Source organism: Macrotis lagotis, chromosome 1 (assembly GCF_037893015.1).
Source record: "Macrotis lagotis isolate mMagLag1 chromosome 1, bilby.v1.9.chrom.fasta, whole genome shotgun sequence".
In the NCBI taxonomy this organism is placed as follows: Eukaryota; Metazoa; Chordata; class Mammalia; order Peramelemorphia; family Peramelidae; genus Macrotis; species Macrotis lagotis.
Genome location: NC_133658.1, coordinates 367,127,273 through 367,143,895, shown reverse-complemented (window position 1 = coordinate 367,143,895; position 16,623 = coordinate 367,127,273). Strand labels below are relative to the sequence as shown.

Here is a 16,623-nt window from a genome sequence, read left to right as displayed (position 1 = left end):
AGTGAGGAACCAAGGGTGACACTAAGTTATAGGTATTCGAGAAGATACTGGTGCCCTCAACAAGAAAATGTAAGTCAGGAGCAGTTTCATTTTTGTCTTTGTATATCCTGACTTTAAACTGAACATATTTAGATTTATGCTTCATAGAAGAAAAATCTTCCTAACTATTGGAGCTATCTAATACTGACTGCAAATGATGGAGGCTCTCTATTAGTGGAGATATTAAAGAAGAAAAATGAATGAGTTCTTTCAAGATTATCATAGAATATATGCTTGGGTATAAATTAAACCAAATTACCACTGAGGTTCCTTTCAGCTATGAATGTGCATGTGTTTGTGTGAGTATGTGTGAGAAAAAGAGAGCCAGAGACAGTGACAAAGGAAGACAAAGACAGAAAGACAAAGAGAGATAGTTACTAAAACAAAGACAAAAACAGAGATAGGAGAGAGAGAAAAGCAGAAAGACAGAGAGAGACAGAGAGAAATAAAAAAGTAGACCCTGAGATAGAGACAAAGTCAGACAGAAGGAGAAGATAAGAGAGAGTCAGAGAGACTGACCAAGGCAGAGTTAGAAGAGATAGGGGCAGATAGAGGCAGAAGTAGAGAGATAGACACAGAGAGAGACAGAGAGAAAAAGAGGGAGAGACGGGGGCAGGGAGAGGCAGAGAGGGATAGAGAAAGAGACTGTGTGTGTGTGTGTGTGTGTGTGTGTGTGTGTGTGTGTGTGTGTGTGTGTGTGTGTGTAATACACATATGAATGAATGAAAGTTGGACAAGAGCCAGAATGAATTTTGTTCAGACAATGAGACTTGATCTATTGTCTGAAGAATTCACAGGATATAAATGGAGGAAAGAAGAGAAAAAAGGCATATCAGGTAGGAGAAATAACATTAGCAAAGATTTGGAGATAAAAACCAACATATTATGTTTTAAACATAATGAATCTAAAGTCAGGATTGTTTGTCTAGTTTTTTGTTGGTTTTGTTTTTATTTTTTAGTGAGAAGTGGAATTGAGAGAAACCTCGTTGTTTATTTTTTTCACAGCTAAAACGTGTACGAGAAACTGAAAAACAGTGTAAGCCTCTCCTGGAAAGGAACAAGTGCCTCACCAAGAGAAATGACGAGCTCATGCTGTCCCTTCAGCGAATGGAGGAAAAGCTAAAAGCTGTTACCAAGGAGAATTCTGAAATGGTTTGTATCACCAGAAGAGCAGAACAGCACTTTTTCTTAGGACAGTATAATACAATAGAGGCAAGACTAAGTTTCAAGAGACCAAGCTCCAGTTCTACTCTGATGTTTACTGAGCTTGCAATACTTCCTTTTTGCTGAGCCTCAGTTTCTATATCTGGAAGATGGGAATAATAAGTGCACCTGTTGGATGGAAAGGGAAAGCTATTTATAAGATGCAAAGTGAACATCATCCACTGCCATAATAGTCATAGTTATGGTAAATAGTAGTAAGGTTATTTCATGAAGTTGGTTCATTAGCCAAAGCAGAAAAATGAGCTCATTTTCTTTAACTCTGGTTTATTCTACAGCTAAATCCCAAATAGATTACTGCAAATATCGAATCCCTTGAAGTGGTTGCTTGTATTTGAATTTATACTTTTAAATTCTTAATTATGTAAAATATGGTACTCGACTCTAGTTCAGTGGAAATACGTGGTATGAATTTGAATGATGAAACCATTTCAGGGGATTCATTGTTTACATTAAACAGAACATAGCTGTAATTTAAGCCAGTACCAGAGATTATTCACTTTGATAAAATGGTCTTTCTGAATTTTTAGAAGTATAAGAATGTTTCCAGGAAACAGAGCATTTCCATGTGAGTTGTGACCAAATCTCAAAGCCAGCAGAGCTTCCCCAGCAAGTCCTTAACCCAACCCCTTAGCCAGCTATGCATGGGGGATTTCTTTCTAGGAATTATGCTACCATACAGTTGACAGGCATAATAGCCTCCTGGGTCCCATATCAAGATGGAATATACCTAATACTATCACATGCAATTCTGTGTAAGTTTGCCACATATCTCAAGACAAATACATATCTTTCAAAGGCCAATAAAAATTATAACTATATAAATAACTATAAGTGTACTAGTTTGATGAAATATAGTTAGGAAGATCTGTTAGCACTGATCTCTCTAAATCTAAGGGAAGTCACCTTCTCCATGAATTTTCTGTGCTTTTCAAACATCTCCTGTTTCACGAAGGATGAGATACTCCTACCTCCTTTCAGGACAGAGGTAGGAGACTATGGAAATGAAATGTTACATGGTTTAAGACCACATCAACTTCTTATTTGGTTTTTCTTTAATGCTTTTCATTGTTAAAATGGAAAGTTTGGTGGGTAGCTAGGGGAAAATGTCTAAGAAGAAATAACCTACATATTAAAACAAAAGGCAATTTTAAATGCCTCTTTCTCAATCTTATTTGTGTTGTAATTTTCAACTTAGAGGGATAAAATGACATCACATCCTCCCTTGAAGAAGTTAAAATCTTTGAATGATCTTGACCAAGCTAATGAAGAGCAGGAGACAGAATTTTTAAAACTTCAAGTCATTGAACAGCAAAACATCATTGATGAATTAACTAGGGTAAGTTATAATCACAGCTTGCTTGTAGGTAGCCTACAAAGATCAACATTGATGGTAAGACCAACTCAAGAACCAACTCTTAAAAGAGGCCTTGTTCCTCTGCCTCAGAATGCTTGGTAAATATTTTGTTCTCACTGATCTCTGTCCAAATTGTTTTCTTCCAGTAGAAAGTAAACTCTCTGAGGGCAGGAACTATTTCATTTTTAACTTTGTATCTCCAGTTCCTAGGACAGCATTGGATCTTAATCAATTTTTATTTAAATAGAAACAAAGTTGTGCCCAAGATTGATCTAGCATACTGGCACAAAGACCATTAGTCACACACTGGCTCAGTAAGCATCAAGATTACATACAATGGACAATGTGCTCCTACCATTAGTCAGAAGTTTGTCATGGAGTGCCCTCCAAATACAAAAAGTATTTATTAAATACTTGCTTTAAAGTAACTCCTATAATAAATACTCAGATCACTAGCTTTGGGAGTCTAGAGGCCAAGGTTCAGATTTTGGTTCTGATATTTCCTAGTTGAATGGTTATAGGCAAGTCACTGAAGCTTTCTCTGCCTCAGTCCTTCCTTGTCAATTGGGTATCAAAAAGATTTGTACTTCCTAACTCAACAGGATAATTGTGAGGAAAAGTTTAAAGCACTATGCAAGTGAAAGTTGTTATTGTTGTGTGACCAAGGAGGGCATAAAAGTTTAAAAGAACCATGGAGATTGATCTAGTCTAGTGGCATCAATGTATAGACATTAGAACATAAAATCAGAGAAGCTGTTATATGCTTCCTTGACTGTTAATATTCTTAGAGTAATTTCATAAGACCTTAGTACAACCTAGAGCATATTCAAAGAACTCAATTTCAAAGATAAATTAACTTGTTCCATGTATTATATTTTCAAAGCGGGGATTAGGTTAGGCAGTTATGATCATCTCCAGGTTAAAATGAAAAAAAACTAAAGTTCAGAGAGCATGATATAGCCATTAACTCAGTGTGTGATCATTGGTCTTTGTGTTCAAGAGGACTTTGTATTAGAAGCCTCTTAGGGGCAGCTTTGGTTGGGGGTATCATTAATGAAGACCATTCATTGTCCTCACTGGGAGCCATAAAATTAATACAGACCTGATAGCAGAATGAAGATCTCATAGGTCCCAATTTCATCAGATTTCCCATTATACCATCCATTAGGATACTGTTATACCCTGAGGCCTGAAGCTGTTTCCATTCTGCCTTTATATCTTCAGTACCAAGTAGAATGTATTAGATTTGATAAATGTTTTTGAATGGAAAAGAATTGATCAATTGCAATAGTGGGATTTACTTTAAAAATCAGGCAAACTCCTTTGTAGTATAAAAGAATTCAGATGAACAAGTAGCATCACATAGAAAAGGCAGTTAACAAAACTTTACTACTATTTAAAAGGGGAGGAAGAGAACAGAAATCAGTGGGGGACAGTCTTGATATTCAGCTTCCATTGCCTGTACAGGTAAGACAATAGGGGTGGTCATTTCAGATGTGTATTATACAATGGAATCTGCAGTCCAGTAGAAGACACAAAGATCCTCAGGGCCCAAATTTGTATAAGAGCTTAAGACAAAGAATCCACTTATGAGAGTCCACCTAATCAATAGGATAATAGTATAGTTGGAACCAATGAAATGAGGTCATTTTCTAAATATTAAAGGAAAAAAGAATTAGAGGCAAAAAAGTAGGGAAATTAATTTTAACTGCTCCATCAAGGAAGAGAATGGAGGAGGGAGTGGGTCCAACATGCATCCTAGGAAGAGTGGGACCATACCAGTCAAAATTATTTTCACCACCTCATATCCTTGATGGTAGAGTGGTTTGGGGTATAAAACAAGCTGTTAAATGATAAACCAAATCTTTTAAGATTCTATTCTACCTCCTGGAATGCTTGGAATACCCAGAGATATATCCCAAGGTTGTTTGGACACAGAGTAGGTAGCCTAAGAGGACCTGAAGATTCCTGAGTCATATTAAATTCTAGTAAGAATTTGTGCAAATTGCAGTTTTTGAAACTGATGTTCCATGAGGTTCAACAACTTTTCTATAACCATGAGGCCATCTTTAATCTCAATTTCAGGAAGAGAAGGATCCAAGATATCTCTAGATATCTTGATATATCTACTTGGTCTATCTACTCAGAAATCTTTTCAGCTTTTGCAAAGTCAAGTTGACTTTGGTCTTCGCTGCAAATTCCCTAAACATTCCAAGGATACTTTAGGAGGTTCCAAATAACTTAGGGGATATTTAGACTCTTTTCCATACTCTGTATTGTTGTAGGCTAGCCTGTACCCAGAATGGATTCAGGAGATAGGGAAGGGAGAGTTAAAGCCAAGGTATATGAATGCATACAACAGCAAAAATGTTGTTGCAGAACATAAATCAGTCTTTCATTGCTCATCCTTCAGTGAAATACCCTTGAGGTTCTCTTCATACAGCAATACCTTGCCATATGCAAAATACAAATAAGGTAAAGTGGTCTGTTCTAAGCTGCCCACACTTTTTGGCCCTCAAATCCTCAAAAGATGTAAAGAATGAGATTGTTGGGATGGCATAGAGTAAGGGGATATAGTAAAAATTAGAATGGAGGGAAGAATAAAAAAAAGAATAAAATAATTTGAGTAATGAGAGTTCTTAAGGGAGCCTTCAGCTGCTTCCTATAACTATTATCATAACAAATTCACAGAATGTCAGAACTAGAAGGGGTCTTAGATCATATGTGAGATAGCATAGGCCTTAAGACACAAATCAGAGCTGGAATGGATTTTAGAAAAAGGAAACTAAACCATGGAATGTTAGCTCTGGGAGAACCCTTAGAATGTATAGAATGTCAAAGTTAGACCTTAGAACACTATATTAATGGTCACAGCTTCAAGTGACCTAAAGTGGATCTTCATTTAGACTTATCAGGTCTAAAGTTAGTAGAACCTGAGTTAGCCAGGTGGATAGAGCACCAGCCCTGGAATCAAGAGGACCTGAGTTCAAATCCAAGCTCAGACATTTAATACTTACTTAGCTGTGTAACCTTGGGAAAGTCACGTAACCCAATTGCCTTGCAAAAAAAAAACCAAACCTGAGTTCAAATGTGATCTCAGACACTATCTATGTGACCCTATGCAAGTCACTTAACCTTGTTTTCCTCAGTTTCCTCATCTGTAAAATGAGCTATAGAAGTAAATGGCAAATCACTCCAGCATTTTTGTCAAGAAAACCCCAAATGCAGTCATAAAGAGTCAGACATGACTGAAAGGATTCAATAATAATAGCAGACACCTTAGAGGTCATTTAAGTTCAACCCAATCATTTCACAAATAAAGCACTGGAATGGATTTAAGTTGCAGAACAACTATTTAAAGCAAGAAACATATCCCTGCTGCCAGAATAGTTTTTCTGTTGCTTAAAATATAACTGAAAATTCAAGGTTGGGCAGTGTTATAAAATGCCTGCAAAGACTACTGGGGGCTATTGTAAAGAAATGCTTTTAATTTGCTAGGAAAACAATAATGCTTTCTTCATAATACAACAATATGACAACCTGTACCAAGAGGGTCTGACAAACTCCTTAATCTTATTTTCCAGGACCGGGAAAAGCTTATCCGTCGCAGAAAACATAAAAGAAGTTCCAAGCCAATTAAGGTAAAAATGAAAACTAGGATTATTATGTATTTGGCACATGCTGCTATGGAACTGGGCTTGTTAGGGGATTGTCCTGCAACGGTATGATAAGCCAGATGTGGTTGAGCTACTCTACCACTGCCTTAGGGAAGGAGAGAAGAGGTAGGTTCTCCTCTTCACATTTCTCAGAAATGAAGAAAAAAATTGTGTTTTCATTAATGCATTTGTTTTCATTCTTGTTCATTCTGTCTTCTCAATTTTGAAAGAAGTCTGAGCCTGAGGTATCAGTCATTCATCAACCTTGCATAAATCACTTCCTTTACCTGTGCCTTAGCTTCCTCATTTGTAAAAGCCAGGGGAACAAACTGGAATATCTTTGAAATGTTTCCCAGCTCTAAATCTCATGATTATGATTGTTTTTTGCTAAAAGTTTCTATGGAAGAAATAGATAATTTCTTGGGTCTGTTAGTAGCTTATAACTACTTAATAGCATATATTACTTGGCTGCTTTAAAGTCTCCAAAATTCAGAGATTCCTCAGGTCCAGAGTTCCTTCCCTTTCCAATGATCATCTTGGTATCTCAGAGTCTTGAAACTGGCGCCAATAAAACACAAAACATTTAATCTTTGAATCTTATTGAATTGCCCACTGTGAACCCACTGGTGTTTTTATAAGTTAGTAGTTCTCTTTGGTACATATAAGGGAGATAAACTGTATTTCAATTTCATATCTACATTCCAAGAAATCTGGACATTGACAATGACTTTTTCATACTTGCTATTTATATCAGGTTTCAGTATTTGAGAAAATAAAAATATTGAAAATATTTCTGCATTCAAGCTGACTTTCCCCAAATCATACTGGTAAATTTGCTGTTTTGTTTCCTCCTTTAGAGGCCTATTTTGGACCCATTTATTGGATATGATGATGACTCCATGGATTCAGAGACATCATCCATGGCCTCCTTTAGGACAGACAGAACACCAGCCACTCCAGATGATGACTTAGATGAGGTAAGCCTTCTTCTGCTCTGTCATTTTAAAGAGATTGTCAACATTGATTTCCTTTTCAAGGCTCCCTCCCAAAAAATTCTACTTCTCATCTATTGGTAAATCAAATCAAGAGGAGGAGCTCTCAAACAAGTTCAATTCCAGCCTCATAACCAATTGAGTCCAGAGCTCTTGGCCTCAAACAAATCCTGTCCTGCTAGATCCAGCAATGGTAGGGAAGGAGCCCTGGAGGTTTTTCTCTTTTCCTGTCTGCAGGTTCTTTCATTTCAGAGACCAAAGTGATGCTATCTTGGAGTCATAGAGATTTATACCATTTTATTGTATAGGTTGCTAAGGCTCAAGTCCACACATAACGCAATCTGCATATCCATTCCCAGATTTGCTTATCAGTTCATTTCTAGTCTCTAATTTATTTTTTTTCATTTTCCCACTTTCCCCAAAGATCTGTCCCCCTAACCTGGACATTTATAGGGGCATGAACAAAGCTGTCTACAAGCCAAATTTGAAGATTACATAAGAATCATTAAGCATAAACAATGTTCTGTAACAGGCTATAGCCAAATTCCATATTTAGATTTTACACTTGGTCAAGTTGGACAACTGTGACTATGGGAAATTCATATTCCCTTATGCATCAATGAAATAGTTACACTGTTATAGTTTCTATGCAATCGGAACTCAATAACCTACATGTGAGGCAAACGTTTAGGCCACTGTAGACTTTCTAACCTCTTACTAACTCCATAGAAAGTCCTGAGACAAAGCTTTCCCTCCTTGACTTCATTTTTAAAAAAATGATTACCTCCCCCACACTTTAGATTCATCTAAAGATGTGAGTCTGATTTCCAGCTCTGAAAGAGGACAGGTAAAGGTCAGGTTAGTGGGGAACTCTATGAGAATGGATATTGTCCTTCCCAGGGGGAATGGTAGTGAGAAGCAGGAAGGAGTTGGGCAGAAGGAAATCTTCACAGAATGGTATCTTTTTGTTATGCTAAACATTATGAACTATCCTCTGCTGAAACCTTCCTCTGATGCCCATTGTGGTGTGGAGGTGATAATAGGTTTCTGAAAATCAGGTTGTAAGTCCTAGCAGGTACTAACAATCAGCAAAGGCTTTGAGTACAGACCTCCCAATCAGTTTGCTGTTTGTTGTCTAAGAGCCACTCTAGCTAACTTTGAAGTATGTCATCAGCATCAAATGGATGACCTTTAGATAATAATTTTTTTAATCAAAGCAAATCAAGAAGGTTTAAAATATATTGTCTTAGAATATCTGTAAAGTATTCTATTCATCAGCACAAATAGTAAAATGTGACAGCTGAAAAGATGTGTTGTGCCTATTGTCAGTTCTAAAAGTCTACGAATACTCCATTGCAATCAGTGCACTCCCTCCACCAGTGCACTTAGCATGCCCATTCAGAAGTTGCTGTGACCAAGAAAAATGTTAAGCATCTCATTTCCAATCTTAAGAAGTTGGATTTGGGGGGGGGGGGATTAAATTGAATTGAACTGAATTGAATTGAATGTAAATTAAGGACAAACTATTTTTGAAGTCCTCAGGTTCAAGTCCTACCTCTGACAAAGATTGGTCCTATGACCCTCAAAAAGTCACTTAACCTCTTGGTCCTCTAGAAAAATCTTTATGGTTACAAATTGTAGAAAATATTTCAGTCCTCTCATAGATTCATTTCCTGACATAATTAATTCCTCCAATTCTCTTAAATATATTCTATCAACTTCTTCCACTGATTAATTAACAAAGTGGGTGAGCATAACTTTTAACACCATTTCCTTTAATCTTATCAAGAAGCATCTACTATGTACTGAACACCATGCTAGACATTGGAGATATGTCAGAAAGAATAAGTGAAGTGCTGAAATTTGTGGTCTTATCCACCATGTTAATGATAATCTTAAAAAAATGAAGATGAGAAATCCGCAATTTTAATGTAAAGGATAAGGACTGGATGTATGTTGTCATGACCAGCTCAGCTCTCCATGAACCCATTTGGAAGACACAGGAGTGACTTGCCATTTCTTTCTCCAACTCATTTTACAGATGAGGAAAATAGGGTTGAGTGATTTGCCCAGCACCACACAGCTAGCAAGTGTCTGGAGCTGGATTTGAACTCAAGTTCTTTCTAACTCCCAGCCTAGAGTTCTATCCACTATACCACCTAGTTTTATTGCAGATTGCATATTCATAGCCTTAAAAATTATTTAGAGGACTAAGAGGTTAAGGGACTTGTTCAGGGTCCTACAACCAGTATGTGTCAGACATGGGACTTGAACTCAGGTCTTCCTGGTTTCAAGGTCAGCATTCCATCCACTACTATATTGTCTCTTAATTTATTCATGAGAAAACCTGCCTTTTAGAATTAGTAAAGTTTATGATGTAATAGAATTATAATCAACATAAAATATTATATATCTATACAGAGCTATGACAAAAATTATGCATAGTTCTATATTATTTTATCATTAGATATATAATTATTTTTATTTAGTTATAACAAAAAATTAACAAATGTTTCTTAAAGGAAAAAGGTGTTTCCATGACTCTAAATGGTAAGACTCTAATGGTAACATTATATAAAATATAGTTATAGTTATATAGTTAAGACCTTGTTCGTGCATACAAGGTGTTATGTGGAGCTAAACTTTTTTAATTTCTGGAGTGCCCACTTAACAGTTCTCTATGTCCATAATTGACTGAATGGGTGCTCTGCATCTGTGATTAATCCCTTGGTTTCTTTGTTCATCTCAAGAGTTTAGCAGCAGAAGAATCTGAGCTCCGGTTTCGCCAATTAACAAAAGAATACCAGGCTCTCCAGAGAGCATATGCCCTTCTGCAGGAGCAGACTGGAGGCATCATAGATGCTGAAAGAGAAGCCAAGGTTAGTGTTGCTTGGAGAAAGGACTTTGTGCTGGTTCAGTTCAGAATTAGCCTAGAATCATTATAAGAGGAACTCATAGGAGCAAGAAGCTTTCCTAATATACTGTGTGTGTGTGTGTGAGAGACTGAGTGTGTGACAGAAAGAGGGAAAGTCAAAAAACCTCTATTCCTTTCAAGAATCATTTTTTCTCCTGGCTTTAATGGAAAATATATATTCTCATAATTATACAAAGTTGAATATTTGAACATACCTTATGTTGTTTCCAGTTAGGGGATAACCACTAAAAAAGCCTTTAGTCGATCAAAGGTAAAAGTTTCATCAATTCCTATCCTTGGATAACCTTCAATTACTTTACAAATAATAGAGGAACCCATAGTCAGGCTTTTTGTAACCATAATGGTTTAAACAATGTTGTAAAAAATCACATGTATTTTCTAAACTATTAATACCCGTATGTTTGGTACTTGTATTTGACTAGAGAACATATATAGTGGTTTTATCAATCTTCTAAGTGTATTTTCTAAGCATTCAGAGAAGCTCAGAGTTGGAAGCAACTTTAGGGGTAGAATTTCCATTCCATCCTTTAACACTTAAACAACATTCCCAAGAGGTGGTCATCCTTCATTTTGCAAATGGGAGAGAAGGTGAGGGCAGAAACTAGCATTTGCGAAGTGCCTACACTTACTCCTGTAAGGAAGGTGCTATTATTATTCTCAATTTAAATTTGAGGAAACTGAGACACACAGGTTAAATGACCCAGGGTCACACAACAAGCAAGTTTTGGTGAGTGGAAAGCCTATAGCAATGTAGAGTTCACTACCTTTGAAGGCAACCCATCCTACATTTGATCAGCTCAGATTATTAGTAAGTTTTTATCTATAATGATTCAAAATCTACCTCTCTGGAACTTCTCCACTTTGTACTAAGTTCTGTCATCTGGATCAAACAGAACAATTCTGATATCTTATCCATGTGGTAGCTCTATAGATAGGTTTATAGATATTAATCATCTTCTGCAAAGTCTTCCCTCCTTTAGTTGAATGAGCCCTTAGTTTCTCCAAGTAATCCTTAGGTGGCCTAATTTCCAGTCCCCTCCAACTTGTTCACTTTACTTAGATATATTCTAGTTTTGCAGCATCCTTAAAATGTAGTACTCAAATGTAATCTGACCAGGCCAGAGGACATAAGAACAAGCATGTTCCTCACTGTGGACACTCTATTATTGAAGTCTTTGACCTCATGAACTTTGGGGGCAAGCATTGCCCATTGTCAAATCATTTTAAGCTCATGGTCCTTTAAAGTCCCCAGATGTTTCTTATACAAACTACAGTCTAACCACTACCACCACTATGCTGTATTTGGCATATTTAATAGTTTTTTTAAATTCAAAGTATATTATTTTATATTTTCCCCTATTCCTTTGTGCATAGCACTATAAAAGTAGTCTTTAGGAATTTAATATCTATTTTTAAAATGCATATTTGTTTGACTATTATGTATATAACTCTAAAATGGTTATACACATTAAGTATTAATTATTAAATATATGCTTTTAGTTGCTTTTCTAATCGTGGTGATAGATCACTGTTCCCATTGTCAATCAAATAATAGACATTTATTAAGCACCTACTATGTACCAGACACTGTTTTCAGCACCAAGGATACAAAAAGACAGTTCCTACCCTCAAGGAGCTTGCATTCTAATGAAAGAGAGAGCATGCAAATTCATACAAAGTAAACTATATATTGGATTAATAGGAAATAGTTTTTAAAGGGGATTAAATTAAGAGGAGTTAAGGAAGGTCCCTGTGGAAGTCTTAAAGGAAGCCAGGGAGACCACAATTTTATATACATATATGTATATATATATATATACATATATGTATATGTGTTTATGTATAGACACATAGAGAAATAGATATAGCCATATCTACATCTCTATAAAGAAAGTAGATGATAGATATAGATATTTAGATATTGAGAGATATGATATATATATATATGATAAATATAGTTACAGGTATTTGGAGAGAGAGAGAGAGAGAGAGAGAGAGAGAGAGAGAGAGAGAGAGAGAGAGGAAGGCAGTCTCAGAGGGAGAGTACTGTGGTGCCAAGGGGCATAATTTATCTGTAAATGGTAAGTTTTGAGCTGATCCTCAAAAGAAGCTGGGGAAGTTCAGAGGCAGAACTGAGGTCACTCCAGGCATGGGGAGAATCACACATCACATATCAAAAGGGATGGAGATGGGGTTTGGAGCTAGAATGCAGTGTGAGAGGAGTACAAGAAGATTGGAAGCTGACTTCTAGTGTGCATCGGGGGAAATAAAACATTAAAAGGCTAGATGTAGGAAGGGCCCAGGTTGTGAATGGTTTCAAATGCCAAACAGAAGGCTTTATATTTGATCCTGGGGAATAATAAGGTATCATGGTCAAACATACATGTTAGGAAAATCATTTTGGATGCTGTGTAGAACATGGATTGGGTAGGTTCACATCATTTGAAATTCAGAAGAGTTATTAGCATAAAATCAAAAATACCATTAAAGATCTGAAGTGCCAGCCAAGGACTTCAAGCTTCATTCTGTGGGTAGCCTGGAATTGTTGAAAATTCTTGAGAATATGACATGGTGAAAGTGGTAAAGATGATTATGATTTTATTTTTTTTAATCAGTAAATTTAGTTGCTGCTGTGCCTAGTTTGATCTGCTGAGTTTTAAATCTAAGGGAGTATTAGAGGCATGTGATTGGCCATTCAATTTGTATATTAAGTTCTGATTTTTGGTTCCACTAGGCCCAGGAACAACTACAAGCAGAAGTGCTCAGGTATAAAGCCAAAATTGAAGACCTGGAGGCAACTTTGGCTCAGAAGGGACAGGTAGGTGATGAGCCTGTTGAACTTTTTTCCCCCCCTTCAGTCTCAAATTATTCCATCTAATTTTCTTCTTGTCATGATTTATGCATGATTCTCCACACTCAGTCAAAGGCTGCTTGGCTGAACCCAATGCCCTTTCTTATGCTATAGTGGACTACTCACCTCCCCTGAACAGTCAACAATTTGGGCCCCACAGTGGATGAGGCCATCCAAGAGAGATGATGGTCAAGGAGGAATCCTGACAGACACACCGGCAGCGACCTGCTAAGAAGCTAGGTCTAGGACCATCCCCTGGGCTCTTTATGAACCTGCTGCATCTATAGCTTTGCATTGCAATGTTTTCCATTCCCATGTCCTTAGCCTGTACATTTGTCCTGGTGGAATGAACCCTTTTCACCTCTTTCCTCTGTGATCACCTCTGAGTCCCCCAAAGGCTGGTCCTGGATTCTATAGCCTAATGTATACAAAAAGCACAGGTGGGGACTATGAGAAGGGTCTTAGATTTTCCTAGCAAGCTGAGCCCCAATTCTTTTATTATGTGGCTGGATGGGGGTAGGGGATGTCAGCCATTCTTTAGCTTTGACAGGCAAGGAGTCCAGATGAGAAAAGACAGCTGGCAAAGGGGTTGTCTCACAAAGGGGTTTGGCTTCACTGATCTTCAGGGCTGCTCTTTGAAATGCTGACTGCACACTATTCTTTGTCAAACAGGATTCACACTGGGTAGAAGATAAACAACTTTTCATTAAGAGAAACCAAGAGCTTTTAGAAAAGGTATGTGGGGTGCACCTTCTAGATGGGGCAGACAAGGAAGAGTTGAGGGATCCAGGAGCAGCAGAGGGGATTCTCAGGAGTGGCACAGGGGGCCTTGGGGAAGTGGGAGGCTGGACCAGTGCTAGTCTACTAGCTACCTACCCATCCTCATCCCCTTCACCATCATCACCATTAGTTCAGTGCTGTTGTGTGCATGGCTCTCTGCTGGGCATGGTGCAGATGATTTTAGAAGAGATGCGATACCCAAACCTTGTGTCTTTGATTGTGTATGTATATGTGTGTGTGTGTGGAGACAGAGAGAGACAAAGAGACATGGAGAGTGATTGAGATAGGGAAACAGAGAGAAATGAAGGGAGAGAGAGAGAGAGAGAGAGAGAGAGAGAGAGAGAGAGAGAGAGAGAGAGAGAGGAAGGAAGGAAGGAAGGAAGGAAGAAAGAAAGAAAGAAAGAAAGAAAGAAAGAAAGAAAGAAAGAAAGAAAGAAAGAAAGAAAGAAAGAAAGAGAGGGAGAGAGAGAGAAAGAAAGGAAGAATGAAGGGAGAGAGGGAGGGAGGGGGTAGGAAGATCAGGGGTGAAGAAGAAAGATCAAGGGAGGGAGGAAGAAAGAAGAAAGAAAGAAAAAAGGAGGGGCAGCTAGTTGGCACAGTGCATAGAGCACAGACCTAGACTTAAGGGGACCTGAGTTCAAATCCAACTTCATGCACTTAATAATTACCTAGTTCTGTGCTGTTGGGCAAGTCACTTAACCCCAATGCCTTGCAAAAAAAAATAGAAAAAAGAAAGGAAGGAAGAAAGAGTTCTCTGTGAAGCCAAATCCTGTAAATGCAAGTCTGATTATGCTACAACTGTTTGTATTCAAAGATGCTAATAGTAATGACCATTATGAGTGTGAGTTTATGCAAAAAAAAGATAACTGTTTGCAAGACCAATACCCATAGCAATAAGAAAACTAGGTTCTGATTATCAGACACTATTGGCCAAGTCTTTCTCTGTTTATAATCCCACAAAGGGGACATTGTGCTAGGAATCAATATGGGAGAGTAGAAAGAAAAACTGGAGTATAGTTATTAGGCTTGACTCTTACGACCAAATTACTGCCCCACTTTAGTTCCCAGATTCCTCATCTATACAATAGTGGGCTAGATTAATCTAGATTAAGATTAAAAAGTTATAATCCTATGAAGTCTCAATTCAATTCAAGAAATTTATTTTCCAAGGTTATCAGCTTGAGGAGCTTGCGGAGAAATGAAGTAAAGATAGAACATTGTCCCTGCTCTCTTGGAACTTAGAGTCTAATGGAATGGAATAGAGAAGTATATCTTTTTAACTGGACCTGTGATTTCATCATTTTAAGAGACTCTTGCTGAAGAAGCTCCTATCCATACGGCCCTTCACTTGTTTTACAATTTATATTCTTAGAAAGTTGTCTCAAGGAGAAAGAGGTTAAGTGACTTACCCAATGTAACACAACCCACATATGTCAGAGACCCTAGATCATACTGACTCCAAAGGTCGGTTCTCTATGTACTATGCCATGTGTGTATATTAATATGAAATAAAACTTATGTGACTCCTATGACCCTATGAACATGATAAGGACATTGTATAGGTACAATCAAAAAAGCTGCATAAAATCTGAAGAGGAAAACGTCATTACCATCTGGGGAGGAGAGAGGATTTACCCAATTCCATAAAAAGTTTTCAGTATTTACTAACTGAAGAACATTGTGCTAGATGCTAAAACTCCTCCCTTATTTGAGCTTACATTCTAAGACAAGGAAATACACAGTTAACATAAAATAAAACATAGCAAGTGCAAAACAGAAAGCCTTGTGATGTTCAAAAGAGAAACCTGGTTACTAAGCAGTATTGGGGAAGGCAACACGAAGATGGTAAATTTACAGATTCATAAAAATTCAGTTGTTGAAGGGGTATTCCAGGCATAGGAAATAACATAAACAGAAACACTTACTGAAAATTACAGATTGAGTTCAGGGGACAAAAAGAAAGTCTAATTTAATTGAACTATTGATAACAGGTAGAAGTTAGGTTGTAGGGGACCTTAAATGACTGGCAATGGAATTTGAAGTTTACTTAATAGGTATTAGGGAACCAATGAAGATTTCAAAGAGGATGACATGGACAGATCAATGCTTGTGGAAGATCAATCTGACAAAAACAAAAGGGATGATTGTGGAGTATGCAGGACAGGAGGGGTTGGTAGAGAAGAGTGGATGAAGGATGATCTGTTATGTTAGGAGACAACTGCAGATTCTGAAGAGAATGGCAATGAATATTTGTATTAGAGTGATTGCAGTGGAAATTGAGTATGACAAATGTAGAGATATTGCAGAGGTAGAATTGATACATATCTCATCCAAAATATTATCAGCCAAGCATGCTCAAGAAACCAAATCAGGCTAATAAAAAAGCTGGGCCTAAGGCCAGGAAATAATTAGAATCAATTTTCAATTATCAAATTGTAGATGATCTATTGGAGGCATATTAGCCAGAGCAGATTTTTAATCTATGATTGGTTTCCCTGAGCCATTTTCTTTCAACAATAAGCAGTTATATTTTGTAAATATAAATTAATTCTAATACTCTAGTAATTTATTTATTTATCTTGTCTATAAGAATATTCCCTTCAACAATACAAATTGCAACCCATTCATGCCTACCCATCCTATGTGCCTTTTGTCCAGGTCCTCCCATAAGTTTTCCATGGAAAAGAATCTACCCAATATATTAGGGATCTAGCTTTCTTTCTCTTGACAGTATGAGGATACCAGTGTAATATTTGGGTTGTTGATTTTAATTGTAATTATTGATTGCTCTT

At 37.2% G+C, this 16,623-nt stretch overlaps 1 protein-coding gene and 1 long non-coding RNA gene across 9 annotated transcripts in view; one reads left to right on the top strand and one right to left on the bottom strand.

The window, feature by feature from the left end:
* Positions 1 to 16,623, bottom strand: part of LOC141505998 (uncharacterized) — a 285,180-nt gene that overhangs the window by 159,912 nt on the left and 108,645 nt on the right. The window lies entirely within an intron of this gene.
* Positions 1 to 16,623, top strand: part of JAKMIP2 (janus kinase and microtubule interacting protein 2) — a 207,270-nt gene that overhangs the window by 148,602 nt on the left and 42,045 nt on the right. Inside the window, 7 exon segments of the mRNA XM_074212375.1 lie at positions 1,045 to 1,191; positions 2,459 to 2,599; positions 6,202 to 6,258; positions 7,131 to 7,250; positions 10,016 to 10,144; positions 12,935 to 13,018; positions 13,724 to 13,786. Of these exon segments, the coding sequence (XP_074068476.1) occupies positions 1,045 to 1,191; positions 2,459 to 2,599; positions 6,202 to 6,258; positions 7,131 to 7,250; positions 10,016 to 10,144; positions 12,935 to 13,018; positions 13,724 to 13,786 (741 nt within the window).